At 34.0% G+C, this 16,681-nt stretch overlaps 1 protein-coding gene across 1 annotated transcript in view; it reads right to left on the reverse strand.

The window, feature by feature from the left end:
- Nucleotides 1–16,681, reverse strand: part of BEND2 (BEN domain containing 2) — a 49,631-nt gene that overhangs the window by 23,294 nt on the left and 9,656 nt on the right. The window contains exons 2-5 of the mRNA XM_043991343.1: nucleotides 15,901–16,052; nucleotides 14,599–14,670; nucleotides 14,340–14,414; nucleotides 12,446–12,550 (exon numbers count right to left, since the gene is read on the reverse strand). Coding sequence (XP_043847278.1) covers nucleotides 12,446–12,550; nucleotides 14,340–14,414; nucleotides 14,599–14,670; nucleotides 15,901–16,052 — 404 coding nt within the window. The remainder of the gene's footprint in view (nucleotides 1–12,445; nucleotides 12,551–14,339; nucleotides 14,415–14,598; nucleotides 14,671–15,900; nucleotides 16,053–16,681) is intronic.

The raw sequence follows: 16,681 nt of genomic DNA on the forward strand, positions 1-16,681 counted from the left end.
ATTAACATAATCAACCACATCAATAAGAAAACCAACCAAAATCATATGATTATCTCAATAGATGCAGAGAAAGCTTTTGACAAAATACAGCACCCATTCCTAATAAAAACATTAGAGAGTTTAGGAATAGGTAGAGCTTTCCTTAAAATAATAAACAGTATCTACCTAAAACCATCAGCAAGTATTATATGCAATGGAGATAAATTAGAGGCCTTCCCAATAAGATCAGGGGTGAAACAGGGATGTCCATTATCACCCCTATTATTTAATATTGTCCTAGAAATGTTAGCTTTAGCAATCAGAGAAAAAAAAGGAATTAAAGGAATTAGAATAGGCAAGGAGGAAACAAAACTATCACTCTTTGCAGATGATATGATGGTATTCTTAAAGAATCCTAGAGAATCAACTCAAAAATTACTTGAAACAATTAACAACTTTAGCAAAGTAGCAGGATATAAAATAAATCCACATAAATCATCAGCATTTCTATACATGACCAACAAAGTCCAGCAGCAAGAGATAGAAAGAGAAATTCCATTTAAAGTAATGGTAGATAATATAAAATACTTGGGAGTCTACTTGCCAAGACAAACCCAGGAACTCTATGAACACAACTACCAAACACTCTTCACACAAATCAAATCAGATCTAAATAATTGGAAAGATATCAATTGCTCATGGATAGGCAGAGCTAATATAGTAAAAATGACAATACTGCCTAAATTAATTTACTTAGTCAGTGCCATACCAATCAGACTACCTAAAAATTATTTTATAGAGCTAGAAAAAATAATAGCAAAATTCATCTGGAAAAACAAAAAATCAAGAATATCCAGGGAAATAATGAAAAAAAATTCACAGGAAGGTGGGTTAGTGGTACCAAACCTGGAGCTTTACTATAAAGCGGCAGCCATCAAAACTATCTGGTACTGGCTAAGAAATAGAGTGGAGGATCAATGGAATAGGCTAGGCACAAGAAATGCAGTAGTAAATGACACTAGTAATGTAGTATTTGATAAACCCAAAGACTCCAGCTTCTGGGATAGGAACTCAGTATTTGACAAAAACTGCTGGGAAAACTGGAAGATAGTATGGCAGAAATTAGGCATAGACCAACATCTTACACCTTATACTAAAATAAGGTCAAAATGGATACATGATTTAGACATAAGAGGTGATACCATAGGTAAATTAGGAGAGAAAGGAATAGTCTACCTATCAGATCTTTGGAAAGGAAAACAGTTTATGACCAAACAAGAGATAGAGTATATTACAAAATGCAAAATGGATGATTTTGATTACATTAAATTAAAAAATTTTTGTACAAACAGAAGCAATGAATCCAAAATTAGAAAGGAGGCAGAAAGCTGGGAAACAATTTTTATGGCCAGTACTTCTGATAAAGGCCTCATTTCTAAAATATATAGGGAACTAAATCAAATTTATAAGAATCCAAGTCATTCCCCAACTGAGAAATGGTCAAAGGATATGAACAGGTAGTTTTCTGAGGAAGAAACCAAAGCTATCTATTCCCATATGAAAAAATGCTCTAAATCTCTAATGATTAGAGAGATGCAAATTAAAACAACTCTGAGGTACCACCTGACACCTATCAGATTGGCTAAAATGACAAAAAAGGAAAATAATAAATGTTGGAGAAGCTGTGGAAAAATTGGAACACTAATGCATTGTTGGTGGAGCTGTGAACTAATCCAACCATTCTGGAGAGCAATTTGGAATTATGCCCAAAGGGCAATAAAGCTGACCTTTGACCCAGAAATACCACTTTTGGGTCTTTTGCCCAAAGAAATCATGGAAAGGGGAAAGGGACCCAGATGTACAAAAATATTTATAGCTGCTCTTTATGTGGTGGCAAGGAATTGGAAGTTGAGGGAATGCCCATCAACTGGGGAATGGCTGAACAAGTTGTGGTATATGAATACAATGGAATACTACTGTGCTGTAAGAAACGATGAGCAGGAGGAGTTCAGAGAAACCTGGAGGGTCTTGTGTGGGCTGATGATGAATGAGATGAGCAGAACCAGAAGAACATTGTACACAGTATCATCAACATTGAGTGTTGATCTACTGTGATGGACTATATTCTTCTCACCAATGCAATGGTACAGAAGAGTTCCAGGGAACTCATGATGGAAGAGGATCTCCAAATCCAGGAAAAAAAAAAAAGAACTGTGGAGTATGGATGCTGAATGAAACACACTATTTCTTTTGGTTTTGGTGCTGATGTTTTTCTATTTTGAAGTTTTTCGTCGTTGCTCTAATTTTTCTCTTATAACATGACTAATGCAGAAATATGTTTAATGTTATTATGTGCGTGTGTATGTGTGTGTGTATATATATATATATATATATATATAAAACACCTCTATCCGATTACCTGCTGTCTAGGGGAAGGGGCAGGGAGGGAGAAAAATCTGAAATTGGAAAGCTTGTATAAACAAAAGTTGAGAACTATCTTTACCTGTAACGGGAAAAAAATACTTTATTAATTTAAAAAAGAACTATAAAAAGGAAATTAGAGAAGTAGAAGAAAAACTGGGAAAAGAAATGAGAGTAATGAGAGAGAATCATTAAAAAAAAGAGTCAATAGTATGGAAAAAAATATACAAAAATTCACTGAGGAAAATAACTCCCTAAAAAATAGAATCATCCAAATAGAAAAGTACAAAAGCTCACTAAAGATAATAATCCCTTAGAAATCAGAATTGAGCAAGTAGAAGCTAATGACTCCATGAGATATCACAAATACGACAAAATAAAAAAAGTTAAAGAAGAATACAAATTTCTCATTGGAAAAACAACTGTCTTAGAAAACAGGTCCATGAGAGATAATTTAAGAATTATTGGACTATCTGAAAAGCATAATCAAAAGAAAAAAAAAAGCCTGGACAACACTTTACAAGAAATTATCAAGGAAAACTGCCCTGATAAACTAGAACCAGAGGGCAAAACAAAAACTGAAAGAATTCACTGATCACCACCTGAAAGAGATCCCAAAATGAAACTCCTAGGAACATCATTACCAAATTCCAGAATTCACAGATCAAGGAGAAAGTACTATAAGCAGCCAAAAATAATCAATTCAAATATTGTGGAGCTACAGTCAGAGTTATACAGAATTTGGCAGCTTCCACAATAGGAGTACTTGGAATATCATTTACCAGAAGTCAAAGGAGGTAGGCTTACAACCAAGAATCACCTTCCCAGAAAAATTAAATACAATCCTTCAGGGGAAAAAAATGGACATTTAACAATTAACAGACCAGCACCTAATAAAAAATTTGACTTCTAAATACAAGACTTGAGGGAAACATAAAAAGGTAAAAAAGAAACAAGGAAGAGAAAATGTAAGAGATTCAAGAAGGTTAAACTGTTTATATTTCTATATGGCAACCTAAGATTTATAACTCTTAAGAATTTTATTACTATAAGGACAATTAGAAGGAATATGCAGACAGAGAGTATGGATATAAGGTGACATTGATGGGTTGATACCCACCCCCCAAATAAAGGAGTGATAAAGAAAATTGTACTGGAAGGAGTGGGGAGATAGAATGAGGTAAATTATCTCATATGAAAGAGCTATTGTAATAGAGGGGAAGATGAGGAGCAGGGTGGTGGGCAAAGCTTAAACCTTACTCTCATCAGTTATGATTGACTCAAAGAGGGAATAACATGAATACTCAGTTGGATACAGAAATCTCTTTCCCTATAATGAAGTAAAAAGGGATGGGGATCACAGAAGGGGAGGACTGATAAAAGGAAAGGCAGACTGGGGGAGGGAGTGATGAGAAATAAAACACTTGTGAGGAGGGACAGGGTGGGTGTAAGAGAGAGTCGGGGAATAAACAAGGGAAAACTAGCTTGGAGGGAAAAACACAGTTATCATAACTATAAATGTGAATGGGATGAACTAACCCATAAAATGGAAGCAGATAGGTGAATGGATCAAAAACCCGAATCCTATATTACATTGTTTACAAGAAACACATTTGAAGCAGAGGGACACACATAGAGTAATGGTAAGGGATTAGAGCAGAATCTATCATGCTTCAGCTGAAGCAAAAAGCAAAAGTAGATCTAATTAAAAGAGATAAGGAAGAAAATTATAGACACTGGAAGTAATGTCAATACAAAACATATACGCCAAATGATATAGTATCTAAATTTTTGAAGGAGAAGTTGAATCAGTTACAGGAGGAAATAGACACTAAAACTATACTAGTGGGGGACGTTAACTTTCTCCCTCTCAGAACTAGATAAATCTAACCAAAAAATAAACAAGAAATTGAGGAGGTGAATAAAATTCTGGAAAAGTTAGTTATGACAGATCTCTGGAGAAAACTGAATGGGAAAAGAAAGGAATATACCTTTTCCCTAGCACCTACACAAAAACTGATCATGTATTAGGACATAAAAACTTCATAACAAAATGCAGAAAAAAACAAAAGCAGCCTTTTTCAATCATAATACAAGAAAATTACATTCACTAATGGACAATGGAAAGATATATTAAAATTAACTGGAAACTAAATAATCTAATCCTTAAAAAAGTGGATTAAAAAACAAATCATAGAAAGAATCAATAATTTCATTAAAGAATATGACAACAATGAGACAACATATCAAAATTTATGGGATGCAGCCAAAGCACTACTTAGGGGACATTTTATATCTCTAATCACTTTCATCAAAAAAATAGAGAAAGATCAGATCAATGAGTTGGGAATGCAACTAAAAACAGCAGAAAAAGAACAAATTAAATATCCCCAATTAAACAGCAAATTGAAAATTCTGAACATCAAATAAAAGATTAATAAAATTGAAAGTAATAAAGTCACTGAACTAATAAATAAAACTAGAAGTTGGTTTTATGAAAAAAACAATAAAATACATAAACCATTTATTAATTTTATTTTTTAAAGAAGAAAATCAGATTAGTGGTATCAACAATGAAAGGGGTGAATTCACCACTAATGAAGAAATTAAAACAATAAATAGGAACTATTTTGCCCAATTATATGCCAATAAATTTAACAATCTAAATGAAATGAATGAATATCTACAAAAATATAAAATGCCCAGATAAACAAAAGGAAATACTTAAATAACCCAATCTTTTTTTTAATATTAATAAAGTATTTTATTTTTTTCCCGTTACATGTAAAGATAGTTCTCAACTTTTGTTTATACAAGCTTTCCAATTTCAGATTTTTCTCCCTCCCTCCCCCCCTCCCCTAGACAGCAGGTAATCTGATATAGGTTATATATATATGTATATATATATATATATATATATGTGTGTGTGTGTGTGTGTGTGTGTGTGTGTGTGTGTATATAATAACATTAAACATATTTTTGCATTAGTCATGTTATAAGAGAAAAATCAGAGCAATGATGAACAACCTCAAAATAGAAAAACAACAGCACCAAAAACAAAAGAAGTAGTATGGTTCATTCAGCATCTATACTCTACAGTTCTTTTTTTTTCCCCCCTGGATTTGGAGATGCTCTTCTATCATGAGTTCCCTGGAACTCTTCTGTACCATTGCATTGGTGAGAAGAATATAGTCCATCACAGTAGATCAACACACAATGTAAATAACCCAATCTTAGAAAAAGAAATTGAACAAGCCATCAATGAACTTTCTAAGAAAAAATTCCTAGGGCCAGATGGATTCAAAAGCAAATTCCACCAATCATTCAAAGAACAATTATTTCCAATACTATATAAACTATTTGGAAAAATAGGTGGAGTCCCACCAAATTTCTTTTACAACACAAATATATTACTGATACCTAAACCAGGAAGAGCCAAAACAGAGAAAAAAAAATCATAGACCAATTTCCCTAATGAACATCGATGCAAAAATTTTAAACAAAATACTAACAAAGAGATCACAGCAATATATCGCAAGGATCAGAAACCATGACCAGGTGGGATTTATACCAGGCATTTAGAGCTGGTTCAATATTAGGAAAACTATCAGCATAATTGATCATATCAATAACAAAACCAAAAGAAATCATATGATTATCTCAATAGATGCAGAAAAAGCCACTGACAAAATACAATACCCATTCCTATCAAAAACAGTAGAGAGCATAGGAATAAATGATAAGCAATGTTTATCTAAAACCATCAGTAAGCATTATCTGTAATGGGATAGGCTAGAAGCATTCCCTTTAAGAGGGGTGAAGCAAGGACACACATTATCATCTCTATTATTCAGTGTTGTACTAGAAATGTTAGCTACAGCAATAAGAAAGAAAAGGAGATTGAAGGAATTAGAATGGTCAGTGAGGAAACAAAACTAACACCCTGTTGATGACATGATGTTATACTTAGAGAATCCTATAGAATCAACTCAAAAACTACTTGACATAATTAACAACTTAAGCAAAGTTGCAGGATACAAAATAAACCTACACAAATCATTAGTATTTCTATATATTACCATCAAAGTCCAACAACCAGAGATAGAAAGAGAAATTCCATTTAAAATAATTGCAGAGAATACAAAATACTTGGGAGTCTACCTGCCAAGACAAATCCAAGAACTATATGAATATAACTACAAAACACTTTTCACACAAATAAAGTCAGATCTAAACAATTGGAAAAATATTATTTGCTCTTGGGTAGGCCAAGCCATTATAATAAAAAATGACAATTTTACCTAAATTAATCTATTTATTCAGTTCCATGCCAATAAAACTATCAAAAATTGTTTTAGAGAGCTTAAAAAATAGTAACAAAATTTATCTGTAAGAACAAAAGGTCAAGGACATCAAGGGAATCTATGGGAAAAAATGTGAAGTAAGGTGGTCTAGCAGTACCAGATCTCAAACTGTGTTATAAAGAGGTAATTATCAAAACAATCTGATACTGGCTAAGAAATAGAGTAGTGGATCAGTGGAATAGATTAGGTACACATTACATTATAATAAATGATCACAGTAATCTAGTATATAATAAACCCAAAGATCCAAGCTTTTGGAACAAAAACTCATTATTGACAAAACTACAGGGAAATCTAGAAATCAATATGACAGAAAATAGGTAGTGACAAACATTTCACACTGTATATCAAGATAAAGTGAAAATGGGTACATTATTTACACAGAAAAGGTGATAGATAGCATAAGCAAATTAAAAGAGCATATTTGTCAGATCTATGGATAAGATTAGAATTTAGGACCAAAGGAATATAGAGAGCAATACAAAATACAAAATAGAGAATTCTGATTATATAAAATCAAAATGTTTTTTGCATAAACAAAAACAATGCAACCAAAATTAAAAAGCAGAAAACTGGGTGAAATTTTACAAGAAGCATCAATGATAAAGGCCTCATTTCTCAAATATTTAGAGAACTGAGTCAAATTTACAAAAGTACAAGTCATTCCCCAAATGATAAAAGATCAAAGGATATAAAAAAAGCAGTTTTCAGACAAAGAAATCAAAGCTATCTATAGTCATAAGAAAAAACGTTCTAAATCACTTCTGATTAGGGAAATGCAAATTGAAACAAAACCTCACACCTAACAGATTGGCCAATATGACAAAAAAGGGAGATGTTGGATGCTGGAGAAGATGCGAGAAAACTGGGACACTAATGCACTGTTGGTAGAGCTGTAAACTGATTCAACCATTCTGGAGAATAATTTGGAACTATGCTCAAACTATGAACTTGGAACTATGAAACTGTGCATCCCCTTTGATCCAGCAATACCACTGCTAGGTCTATATCCCAAAGACATCCAAAAAAAAGGGAAAGGCCATATTTGTACAAAAGTATTTTAAAGCAGCTCTTTTTGTAGTAGCTAAGAATTAGAAATCAAAGAGATGCCCATCAATTGGAGAATGGCTAAATAAGCTGTGGCATATGATTGTGATGGAATATTATTGTGCTATAAAAAATAACAAGCAGGAATGATTTTAGAAAAATCTGGAAAGACTTACATGAAATGATGAATAGTGAAGTGAACAGAACTAGGAAAATGTCGTACACACTAAGAGCAATAATATTTGATGAAGAACTGTGAGTGACTTGGCTATTCTCAGCAATACAATGGTTTAAGACAATCCCAAAGGACTGATGGTGAAGCATACTATCTACCTCCAGAGAAAGAACTGATATTGAATACAGACTGAAGCATGCTATTTTTCACTTTTTTTTCTTACTTTTTCTTTTATTTGAGTCTTCTAATACAAAATGACTAACATGAAAATGTTTTAAATAATTGCATTTGTAAAACATATATCTGATTGCTTACCATCTCAGGAAGGTGGGAACAGAGGAAGGGAGGGATAGAATTTGGAACTCAAAACTTAAACAAAATATTGATTTTTTTAAAGTAATAAACATTTTTATTTATAGTTTGGGGTTCAAATTTTTATCCCTCCTTTCCTCCCTCCCTGAGGTGGTAAGCAATTAGATATAGGTTATACATGTACAATTATGTAAAACATTACCATATTAGTCATTTTGTATAAGAAAACTTGAATAGAAGGAAAAAATGAAAGAAAGTGAAAAACAGCATGCTTTAGTCTGTATTCAAATAATGCCAGTTCTTTCTCTGGAGGTAGATAGTACGCTTCACCATCAGTCCTTCCGGATTGCTGAGAATAGCCAAGTCATCATTCACAATTCATTAAACAATATTGCTGTCTCCATGCACAATGTTCTCTTGGTTCTGCTCACTTCATTATACATCAGTTCATAGAAGTCTTTCCAGGCCTTTCTGAAATCATCCTGCTTGTCATTTCTTATAGTACAATAATATTCTATCATCATCATATACCACAGCTTGTTTAGCCATTCCCCAATTGATGAGCACCCCTTTGATTTCCAATTCTTAGTCACCACAAAAAGAGCTGCTATAAATATTTTTGGAAAAATAGGTCTTTTTCTCTTTTTGGGGACAACATGAATGTTTAAAAATTGTTTTGAACATGTAATTGGGGAAAACATAAAATATATTATTTTTAAAATAGAGATTATTGGTAAATTTACAGAGAGCAGTTTCTCTTGAGTGATAAGGCTGGAAGCAAAGATGGAATTCAATTGGTTGAGATATGAGTCATAGGAGAAGAAATAACAAGTGTGAAACAGCTTTTCAAAAGGAATTTAGCTGTGAAAGGAAGGAAAGTTATAGGACAATAGCTTGAAAGGACAGGGTAGGAGAGGGTCCCCCTCTATTCCCCTCCTCACCCTCACATAACAGACCTTCAAATAACTGAAACAATTTATTATGTCTCACCAGACTGGTACAGTGGAAAGAGTATTAGTTCTAGAGTCAGAGAAGATGGGTTTAAATCCCATCTCTAATCCTTATTACCTGTGTGACCTTAAGAAAGTCGCTTATCATGCCTGTACCTCAGTAAAAAAGAGGTTGGACTAGAGAGTCTCTGAGTTTCTTTCCAGCTCTCTAACTATATGCATATAAACTGCTTGCCCCTTATGGGTTTTTTTCCTTTCCTTCCAGTTCCTTCTACCAATCATTTTGGAATGACAGGGCATTAGGTCCTCCTTGCCAACCTGCTTGGCCTTCTCAAGATGTACTTCAGTTTGTCTATGCACCTAGCACTATTCTTGTTCTGTGCCTCCATTAGTACAGTCTAAGATTTGACTTTATCAAAAGTAGTATCACCTTAACTCATACTGAGCTTGCAGAAACAAAACCCATCAGATTTTTTAAATCATTTCCCTCATCCAAACACGTATTAAAGTACCTACTCCATAAAGAATGTGTTGTTAGGGAAGAATAACATTTAGATCAGACAGAATCCCTGCATTCCTGGATCTTGTAGTCGAGTAGGAGGATAAGAAAGAAACATAAGTAGCTAGAATATACAACCCTGCAGGATTACATTAGAGTTATAAAGGTAGCACTATATGAGGTCTAATACATCAATAAAGAAGCACTTATTTTGGGCCAAGCACTGTGCTACAAAAGTGAAATAGTCTTTGCCCTCAAGAAGCCACATTCTAATAGAAAATGGCAAGCAGCTAAGAGTCTATTCCTACTATATATGAAGGGAGTGCCCTAGTAGCTGGTGGGATTAGGGAAGGCTTCATGTAGAAGGTGATGTTTAGGTTGAAAGGAAACTAGGGCTTCCAGGAGGCAGAAGTGATGAGGGAGAACATTCCAGGCAAGGGGGACAGTCAGGGCAAAGGCACAGAGAAAGAAGGCAGAAGAGAGTATTGTGTGTGGGCCAGTATGGCGGGACTGCAGAGTACATGGCATAATATGTAAAAATGCTAGAAAGGTAGGAAGGGACCAAGTTATAAAGACATGTAAATGTCAGGAGTCTAAGGGAAGGAGATAATGATTAACTAATGTGGGAAGGGAGTAGACAAACAAAGAAATCTTGGTGGTATTTTAGAAGGACTTTAAAAGATGGTTTGGGAAATAAATAAAATAAAATAAAAGATGGCTAGTGACTCAGAGGACTACAAGGTGAAAGAAGGATGTTCTGGGCACAGGAAGTAGTCAGCAAGGGCACAAATATATGGAACTATGGTGTATAGTTTGACTGTGGTATAAAATGTGGAAAAGTATTAAAAGCTATAAAGGTAGAGTGTCATCAGACTGGGAGGACCTTAAATTCCAAGCAGAGAAATTGGAATTTTTATCCAGTAGGCAACAGGGATTACTGATGAATGACATAACAAAATCTATATATATGGAAGAGAATTCTGGAAGTCAGATGAAGGATGGGCATGAGGGAAGGACAGTGTGATACCTCTTTGGGTATGCAGGGATTGCACTGTGCCAATGTTGTCATGAGGGACTTGTACTAGTCTCACAGTACAAAGAACAGGAGACAGACACGAGCTTTTCTCAGTTGCAGCCTAACCATATTTCCCTCTCACTGTGCTTACGCACTTTTCTTTAAACATAAGTACATGACTTATTATTCATTTATACCTTTTAAATTCTATATTGGTAAATATGATGTGCTATTCCAAGCTGTTGAGATGTTCTTGCATCCCAATTTAGTCATCTTCATTGTTTTCAGTTGTTTCAGTCCTGTCTTGACTCTTTGTGACCCTATTTTGGGGTTTTCTTGGCATAGATATTACAGTGGTCTGTCATTTCCTTTTCCAGCTCATTTGACAGATGAGGAAACTTCGGCAACCAGGGTTAATTTAAGTAACTTCTCCAGGGTCGCACAACTAATAAGTGTTCCAGGGCCAGATGTGAACTCAGGAATATGAGTCTTCCTGACTCCAGGCCTGGCACTGTATCCACTGCGCTACCTACCTGCCCCAATATTGTCATCTACTATAGTCTAAATCCAAAGCTTGCCAGATTTGTGTCATTCACAGATCTGATAAGGTCACCATCATCTAGGTCTTAATCCAAGCCACTGATAAAAATTTTGAACAGAAGAGTATTATAGCAACATTACTGGTAACTGTCCTTTAGATTGATGGCCATCATTGTTCTCTGGGTCCCATCATTCAATTGATTCCAAATACACCTAATTTTACTCTCATCTAATCTGTTTCCACATGTTTTCTAGGAGGCCTTTATGAAATATCCTTAAAATTTTTTTTTCTAAAGTTCAGATGCTATGCCTGTGGCATTGCCACAAACTTCCAAGTCTAGTCACTCAGTAGAAAAAGATGTATTACTCTATTTCAATAGGCCAGGCAGGTCATAATGAGGACCTGTACTAGAGTGGAGAGAGACACCACAGAAGTGAACAGGACTTAGAAAATGATTAGATATAGGGGCAGCTAGGTGACTCAGTGGATAAAGCACCGGCCCTGGATTTTTAACCCACAAAAAAACAAAATAAAACAAAACAAAAAACATGAAAATGATTAGATATGAGAATTGAGAGTAATAAAAGACAACACCACATTTTCAAACATGGAAACTGGGTTAATTAAATTAAAATTAATAAATAATAAGTGTTATTTATAAATAATAAATAAAACTAATAAAATAAATTAATTAAATGGACACTACCGACAAAAATAGGGAATTAATAAATAAAATGTTTAAGAGAAAGATAAGCTTGCTTTCAAACATATTGAATTTGAGGTTCTGGCAAGACATTCAAGGTGGCAACAGGCAGTGAGTAGACGGTTGAAGACATTGATCTAGAGCTCAGCAGGAAGGTCAAGGCTGTACATATAGAACTGGAAGTCATCTCCATCAAGGTAATGGTTGGCTGTGGGAATGAAAAAGAGAGAGACAAGAAAGAAAAAGTGCAGAGAGAAAAAGGCCAAGGGCAGATGCTGAGATAAACACCAACAGGAAGAGGGGCTTATAAAGGAGCAGTAAAAGAGTAAGAAGAAAAAAAAGCCATAGTTGTTAGTTCTGGATCATTTAGACTAGCCTGATGTCTTTAGGGTCATTGGGAGGTTTATAACGACTGTAAAAATATTATTATTACACTCACGGGTTTGAGAACCAATGGCTTCATCCGAATATGCTGCATTTCTGAAACCTTTCCATGAAGCAGGTCAAACTTCTTATCTAGTTTCTGGATTGCATCATACATGGCCTAATATAATAAAAATATTTTAGTGGTTCTTGTTTCAAAAGCAAAGTACTGAAAATGAAAAGTCCACTAAAACCAACTTATTCTAAGTGAAATTATGAAAATTCTTATTAAAGACTTAACCTTATCGTTAGCCAACTTATTTCATGTAGAATCATGGGTATTTAAAGATGAAAAGGGCCTAAGAAGTCACCAGTTCAACCACTTCATTTTTACAGAATAAAAAAATGAAAGTGAAAATCAGAAACTCATAAACATCATGCCATCAGAAACCTCAGTTTACTATAAAGGGCTTTTTGTCAAGCATTGAAGAATTTCTTAATATTGGAGAATAAATATTTCGTAACACTTAAACCTGTCAATTCCATGACTGAGGACTTTTGCATCTCTGAATATTAAAACAATTATGTAGCTGTCTAAAGTCACACAAGGCCTTAATGTTGCCCTAGAAATTTATTCCACTTTAACCCAACTCCCCCTGATCTATGTTGAGTTAGACCCCATAAGTTCTAGGGTTAGGTCTACCTCCTTACAGAACTATCTAGTGCAATCACTCACTTCCATTTGACTTTTTCTTTCATGATAGCACTGTATAGACCAGAGTACAGTTTTCCTATAGTCATAAATATCCATATTTAATATGGTTTCTTCATTTTACATGACATACACATACTAACATGTACATACATATATGGATTGTATATGCAATCAAGTATAATACAAAAAGACAGAAAAATAGGTACTTAAAGGAAAACTATTTCTTATTTCTATACTTGTGGAGGCTGGACAAGTTTTGGCTATTCTGAGGATATGGATGAGGAATAAAGTCCTAGGTGTGTCTTCCTTTCTAGAGTGGTCCTGGAAGATCTTGCCCAGACCCTCTAATCCTCTCTGGCAGGAGGGTCCTGAGAGAACAATGAAAATCTAGGAAGTTTAGCTATGTTCTACAGCAGATCAAAATGGCCTGGCTCAAAACTTGTTTTCCAAAGCAGCCATCTTTCTCTGAAGAGATAAGATATAAGATCTAAAGATCAACCATGTTTCTTTATTCAATAATATCAACAGTACATTTGAATAGCTTTTTTTTTTTTTTGGTGAGGCAATGGGGGTTAAGTGACTTGCCCAGGGTCACACAGCTAGTAAGTGTCAAGTGTCTGAGACTGGATTTGAACTCAGGTCCTCCTGAATCCAGGGCCAGTGTTTATCCACTGTGCCACCTAGCTGCCCCTTGAATAGCTCTTTTAATTCTATTATCCTATAAGAAATGACAAGCAGGATGGTTTCAGAAAAACCTGAGAAGACTTATATAAATTGATGTGAAGTAAAGTGAGCAGAAGCAGGACACTCTACACACTAACAGCAATACTGTAAGAATGAACAAATGTGACCCAGACAATGATCCAAAACAATTCCAAAGGGCCTATGATAAAATGCTATACCCTCCAGGGAGAAAAATGACAAACTCTGAATACAAATTGAAGCATACCATTTTTACTTTATTTTTATTGTTTTATTATGAGTGTGTTTTAAAATCAGTACTTTTAAAGAGAACAAAAAATGATATTTTAAGTATTCTAGCTGAACTTCAACAAAGAGAGTTTTATTAAGTCTGAATATATGACTACTATTAATCCAAACTGATACACTTAAACTATGTTGCTCTGGCTAGAAATGAGAAAAATCCATGTATGTCTAGATTTTTAAAAGTTCTAATTAATCGTAAAATGACATTATATGAGATAGAAATTTTTTTAAGGTTTTGGAAATAGCCTAGGATTAATAAATTTGATACCTGGCAATAGTTCAGGACTTCCATAAGTGTTTTTTGATAATCAACTGTGTAGGATGCTTCAGATACAATACTACCCTGTTAACATTACAAAAGCAGATAGTTAATATTTGATATCATAACAGATCAAATGATTTAATAATTATTTAACAAGATTAATTACTTCATATTTTGTGGTTTTGTCCAGCAAAAACATGGACTCAAATCCTTTTCTTTAAGATGATGAATGTATACTTAGCAATTAGTAATTTAAATTACTTACACATTCATAATCTGGTTCGTATTCATATACAACACTTCCATTATCCTCATAATCAGGTTCTTGAGCACTCATCTAAGAATAAATGTGTTAGAAAATTAAAAGAAAAAAATCAAAGAAAGAGTTGAAGAAAAGTTCAGGACAACTGTACTCTTTGAAGATGCTCTAAGAAAGGCTTGTTTATAACATCAAATAGAAAAGACTGACTACTTCAAAAATACATGAAAAGGAATACTTGCAGAATTATTTTCTCATTAACACTACCATGGTTAAGGAACAGATGGCTTTTTATATTAATTTAACTCCTTATATACTTCAGAGTATTAACAAAACCAAATATAACACAACCACAATGTATCTTAATAACTAAATATTGCGTTAATGCCAAAGAACACAATCCACACAGGATGTAATTTTAAGAAACAAATCAAATAGTGCCACCCAGTGGGGGAACAGGAAATCAGTTTGAATCCTGATTTATTCTCCAGTATGCAAAATTATACAATGCAAAAATTCTTTTCTACCAAGTATTAAAGATTCTTAATACTCCAAAAGCTCAAATAGTACATGTGTCTATTATACTTTATAGTTTACAAAGCACTTGCTCACAATGACTATGTGAAATAGCCAGTGCCAATTATCTCCTTCCACAGAAGAAGAAACTGAGATTCAAAGGCATGAACTGACCTGCTTGCATACGCTGACACAGGTGAAAAATGACAGAAACCAGCACCTGAAATCAGGTTTTCCTGCCTCCAAGTGCAGGTCTCTTTGCATTCTAAGGTCATATTGCTAAATCAGGCAGTGGGGGGAAAAGGTTGGACAAATACTCAAAAAATATGGGTTCTAATTTCAGTTCTGCCACTTAAAGAGCCACCTGACCTTACATAAGTCACTGTGCCTGTTTCCTCACCTGTAACATACCTGCCCTGCCTGCCCACCCCATTGGGTTGTTGAGAGGATCAAATGTGTGGGAAGTGTTTCATAAAGTCTAAAGGTTGTAGGCCAAGGCAAATATTAGTATTAGCTGAACCTCAAAATAATCCAGTAAAGGCATTATCCCCATATAATAGATGAGAAAACTAAAGCTTAAACAAGGTCAACGATTTGCCCAGGGCCACCCAAAGAATTAAAAACTATCTAAAGTAATTGAATCATTTCTGTTTAAGCTACCATTACTGATGCTTGCTTACAATTGTTATAATAGATCAGGAAAACAAAAAACAAACCTAAACATAGAACAGGCCATGGCAACCCATGAAACAAAGAAAAGGAAGGACAAAATTTGAATTTTGAAATACATACCGTATTATTTTCCACTGAAGGAGCAACCCGTCTTCTTTTATGTAAAACTAGAAACTCTCTTTCCTCTGTGTTGTCACCATTTCTCTTTATTTCTGAAGGATGTTTTATTTTTGAAACTACTTGGTTGCCCAGTACTGATAAATGTTCACTTCCTGAAAATCAAGGTAGAAAACGGATTTATATATTTACTACCTAAATCTGGCTAGCTGAATGAATAAAATCCAAATTGAAAACTGTTCTAATTTTCCTTTGTATATCAACACAAACTAAATCATTATTTTAAAGTCCTCCTAGTACTCAAATGAGTAAAAAAAAATTTCTAGTTGTGATTCAGAATAAGAGTAATTTTAAAATTAAAGTGACATATTAATCATAAACAAGAATGTGAAAAATATTTACACATTTAAAATTATGCTGTCATACTACTCATCCCTATATATTTTAAACAAAATTACTTATAATTTACTATAGTATAAATCTTGAGCTAAAGGGGGCAGCAGGGAAATTGTACCTTGAGGAGGGGGAGGCTGGAAGATACTCCAAGAAATTAGACTGTTAAATGGTTTAACAAAGATTTTGAAATTATTTTATGTGTATTTTAGTTGTGCTACTAGTAATAAGGCTGATTCAAATAACTTAAGCTTTGTTTTTGACATCCCTTGGAAAACTTCTACTACAACTACATTCAAAATAAACTAAAACTATGAAAATTTACAGCTTAAGTTTACTTCCTATACTTTTAATTACTGGTAAGCATATTTAATCTTTTTCTTTATATATA

The sequence above is a fragment of the Dromiciops gliroides genome, chromosome 3 (genome assembly GCF_019393635.1).
Source record: "Dromiciops gliroides isolate mDroGli1 chromosome 3, mDroGli1.pri, whole genome shotgun sequence".
NCBI lineage: Eukaryota > Metazoa > Chordata > Mammalia > Microbiotheria > Microbiotheriidae > Dromiciops > Dromiciops gliroides.